Source organism: Bison bison, unplaced genomic scaffold, assembly GCF_000754665.1.
Source record: "Bison bison bison isolate TAMUID 2011002044 unplaced genomic scaffold, Bison_UMD1.0 scf7180017855360, whole genome shotgun sequence".
Classification (NCBI taxonomy): domain Eukaryota; kingdom Metazoa; phylum Chordata; class Mammalia; order Artiodactyla; family Bovidae; genus Bison; species Bison bison.
Window position 1 is genome coordinate 180,952 of NW_011485933.1, and position 3,742 is coordinate 184,693.

At 56.3% G+C, this 3,742-nt stretch overlaps 1 protein-coding gene across 1 annotated transcript in view; it reads right to left on the reverse strand.

Moving 5' to 3' along the window:
* Positions 1–3,742, reverse strand: part of KIF25 (kinesin family member 25) — a 30,716-nt gene that overhangs the window by 23,945 nt on the left and 3,029 nt on the right. Inside the window, exons 4-5 of the mRNA XM_010858763.1 lie at positions 2,748–2,853; positions 1,060–1,096 (exon numbers count right to left, since the gene is read on the reverse strand). Of these exons, the coding sequence (XP_010857065.1) occupies positions 1,060–1,096; positions 2,748–2,853 (143 nt within the window). The remainder of the gene's footprint in view (positions 1–1,059; positions 1,097–2,747; positions 2,854–3,742) is intronic.

Consider the following 3,742-nt stretch of genomic DNA (forward strand, 5'->3'; position numbering starts at 1 on the left):
TCACTAGAATCTCCAGTGAAGAACTTTCCCTCCTCAGTGATGCGTTTGCCCTGAAACGAGTTCATCAGGAAGGGCCACAGAAGGTCTCCTTCTTTCTTTATCACGTCTCAGAGTAAAGGACCCACATGCCAGCGCTCTCCCAAGCTGGTCAACGAGATCTAAAAATAGTAATAGTTGTGAACTGAAGGTTTTCGTAAGAGCATGTTATTTTGGTCTGCGTCATTCACCCCCTAAGCTCCACTGTTCCGTCTGACACCCATGGGTGCTCTGTTAAATAGGCTCTGAGTCCTCCAGCAGGAAGTCCTGACCCTTCCCCTTCCCCTGTCCCAGGCTCGTCAGGACCTGTGACCCATGACCCCTTAAGGAACCCCACCGCTCTGCACCCACTGCTGCTTCTGGCCTTTTCAACAGATAAATGTGAGCAAAGAAAGTGAAGCGAGAGTCACTCAGTCATGTCTGACTCTTTGCAACCCCATGGCCTACATCATCCATGGACTTCTCGAGGCCAGGATACTGGAGTGGGTAGCCTTTCCCTTATGCAGGGGATCTTCCCAAACCAGGGATCGAACCCAGGTCTCCCGCATTGCAGGCGGATTATTTACCAGCTGAGCCACCAGGGAAGCTCAAATATGAGGAAAATTGGGCTTTAAAGGGAAAACACAATTATGAGTTCATAACAGAAGTGTCTGTTTCAAATTTACATGACTAAGTTCATTCTTAACTCTATTCATTTTATACTTGCACTTCTTTCCTGCAAATGTTAGGACTCACTCATGTGCATGGATTGACGTGGAGGCTGGAGAATTAATGAAAGGGGTGTGGCTTCCCTCCCTTAGAGTTACAGGCGAACAGCCTTATGGGCTCACATGGGACAGGCACCCAACACCTCACGAATTCCACGTCTGATAGAAATCAAGAAACAGAAACATTAACTAAGAAAGCATCAATAAAGGAAGAGGTGCTTCCTATTCACTCAGCCTCCGAATCACTCAGCGGTGGCATATTTGAACCGTCAGACGGAACGCTCCCAGGTACAAAGTGTAAGGAAAATTCACTCACATCATCGACTGCGTGGACCACTCCTCCGGACACGGAGCTGAGGGATAAACAGCATGGAAGACACGCGTTACGATGGAGCTCCTGCCGCCCCCGTATCCCAGACTTTGGGCTCGCTTCCGGCTCCCCCCTCTCGGTCCCTGGCGTCCTGCGTCTGGGTCTCGACTTCTCTGTCCTTTCCTCCGCTCCCGCTCCCCTCCCCTTATCTTGGCGCATTTTCCCCACACACCTCCGCTCTGTTGGGTACTTTTGCATTCTCTAGCTGTGCTGTGGGACACGTACGTCTACATGTAAACGCCTCCTACACAGACAGCCCGAGTGGGGAGCTTGGGGTGACCGACACAAAGAAAGGCCTGCCGAGGTCTCTGCCCGCAGGAGCCCCAGTTCGCAACCGCAAACCCAGAGAGAGGCGACACGCGCCAGCGCTGGAAGTGAGTAACCGCAAATGACAGGAGAACGTGAAACCCAGTTCACGACGCCTCTCGGGAAGCTTCACCACGCTGAACAGCCCAGGGCGGTGCTGTCTGACAGTCTTCTGTGATGATGAGCCGTCCAGCGGCGCACCTGAGACGTGGCCGGAGCAGCTGAGAAGCTACGCGTCCAGATTACTTAACTTTAATTCATTTAGTCACAGACCACCTGAGGCAGGAAGTGACCCCGTCAGGCAGCACAGAAGCAGATTAGTAATGCAACGGGGCCATCTGCAAACAGCACCCAGAGCACATTCACGGAGACGCCACGTTTCGGGACCGCTGGCTGCTGGACCGCGCTGCAGAGCTAGACACTCCACCACTTGTTTCACACGCAGGACTGACCGAGGGCTTCCTAAAGGCCCTCCAAGGCCAAGCGCTGCACTGTAGCTCGTGCAGAGAGCAGAGCGGACGGGCCTTCACAGAAGGACGTGCGGGCGGGGCACCGGGAGGGCCTCGGTGAGCGCAGTCACAGGGGCGGGTGTGAGCGGCCACCGCGAGCCCTCGGGCGGGCCTGGCCCGACCCGGCGGGGCAGAGGACGCTGTGGGCTGAGCGGGACGCGGGCCGGGGAGGCCCAGAGTCAGGAGCTGCTCCGACGGGCCGACCCGTGGAGACGGCCACCGGGCATGTGTTTCATCGGAGAAAGAAGGGAAAGTCAGGGTTATGATTTTCAAGGAAACGAACTTCAGGTAATTTGGTGTCACACGTCACCACGGACACTTTCTCTCAGTCGGGAGTGCTGAGTAGTAACCACCGCCTGATCTCTGAGGGGCTCTGGGGGCAATCAGAGGGCAGGGACCAGCAAGAGCAGCCTGCGCCACTAAAGGCTGCCCGAGCGCCTGGGCAGCAGGGCCCCTACTACCCCTCTCTTTCTTGCTCAGATGTTTTGGCCACGTTCAGGCACATTCCAGAGAGACTGGCAGCCACTCACTCACTCTTAGCAAGTCAGCTCCATCCAGAAAAGGGCCTCATCCAGAGACCAGAACATAGGAGGCAGGTGCCGCTTCTGTGCTCTGTCCCTAAACACACACACGCGTGTGCACACAACACACATGTGCAGACAACACACAACACACGTGTGCCCATAACACACCACACACGTGTACATACAATACACACACACAACATACACACGTGTGTTCACACACAAACACGTGTGTGCACATATGCACACACACATGTGTGCACATGTACGCACACAGAGTGAGGAAGCAGGTTACCTGTCCTGTGAGACTGGCTCCTGAGCCTCGTCATCGAAGGGCAGCAGAGGGCGGATCCGACAGTGGACTCTGATGTTGCCCTTCAGCTCCTGAAGCAGCAGGTTTCCTGTGAGCCTGGGAGCGCGTGGAACCCAGGGACCTTTTCCTCGAAGAGCGTCTGCTAAGGACTTTCCCGAGACGTGAGCGCTGGACTTCCCACAAGCCTCAACGCATGAGAAAACCCCGCGGAGCAGGGAGTGTCTGTGTCACCTCAAGTGACACAGACGTTTTTAAAAATTCACTCTTACATTTGCTCACGTGGCAGATGATTACCATGGGGCTGTGCACATCGAGAGGCTGCCGTGTAACCGCGCCCTGGGCTAATCTCTCAGGGATTCGAGAAGGCTTCTGAGCGGCTCGTCACCCAGACCCTCCCAGGGGTAGATGTGAGGAGACGATGCAGAAACAGAGACGAAGAATAAGCCCCTGAACCTCCACCAGCACAGCCCGGGAGCCACAGCTGCCTGCACCGGGACTCACAGAGCTGAGGCACCCGCTATCTTAGGAATTCACAGCAGGAGCGTGTTGAGTGTAGCCCCGTGGACATGGCCACGTTTCCACAGGGCTGTGCCTGGGTCCCTCCAACAGGGAGCTCCTGTCTCCTGGGTGAGCTCTGAGTCACCACTACACGCTTCTACTGGAGCCTTTGACCCTCGGCCCTTTGACAGCTTTGGGGCCACACTGAAGGGCCCTTCCTGGAGCCTCTGACCCGCGGCCCTTTGACAGCTTTGGGGCCACACTGAAGGGGCCCTTCCTGGAGCCTCTGACCCGCAGCCCTCTGACAGCTTTGGGGCCACACTGAAGGGCCCTTCCTGGAGCCTCTGACCCGCGGCCCTTTGACGCCTTTGGGGCCACACTGAAGGGGCCCTTCCTGGAGCCTCTGACCCGCGGCCCTCTGACAGCTTTGGGGCCACACTGAAGGACCCTTCCTCTCCCAGCTTGTTGGAAGCCCTGCT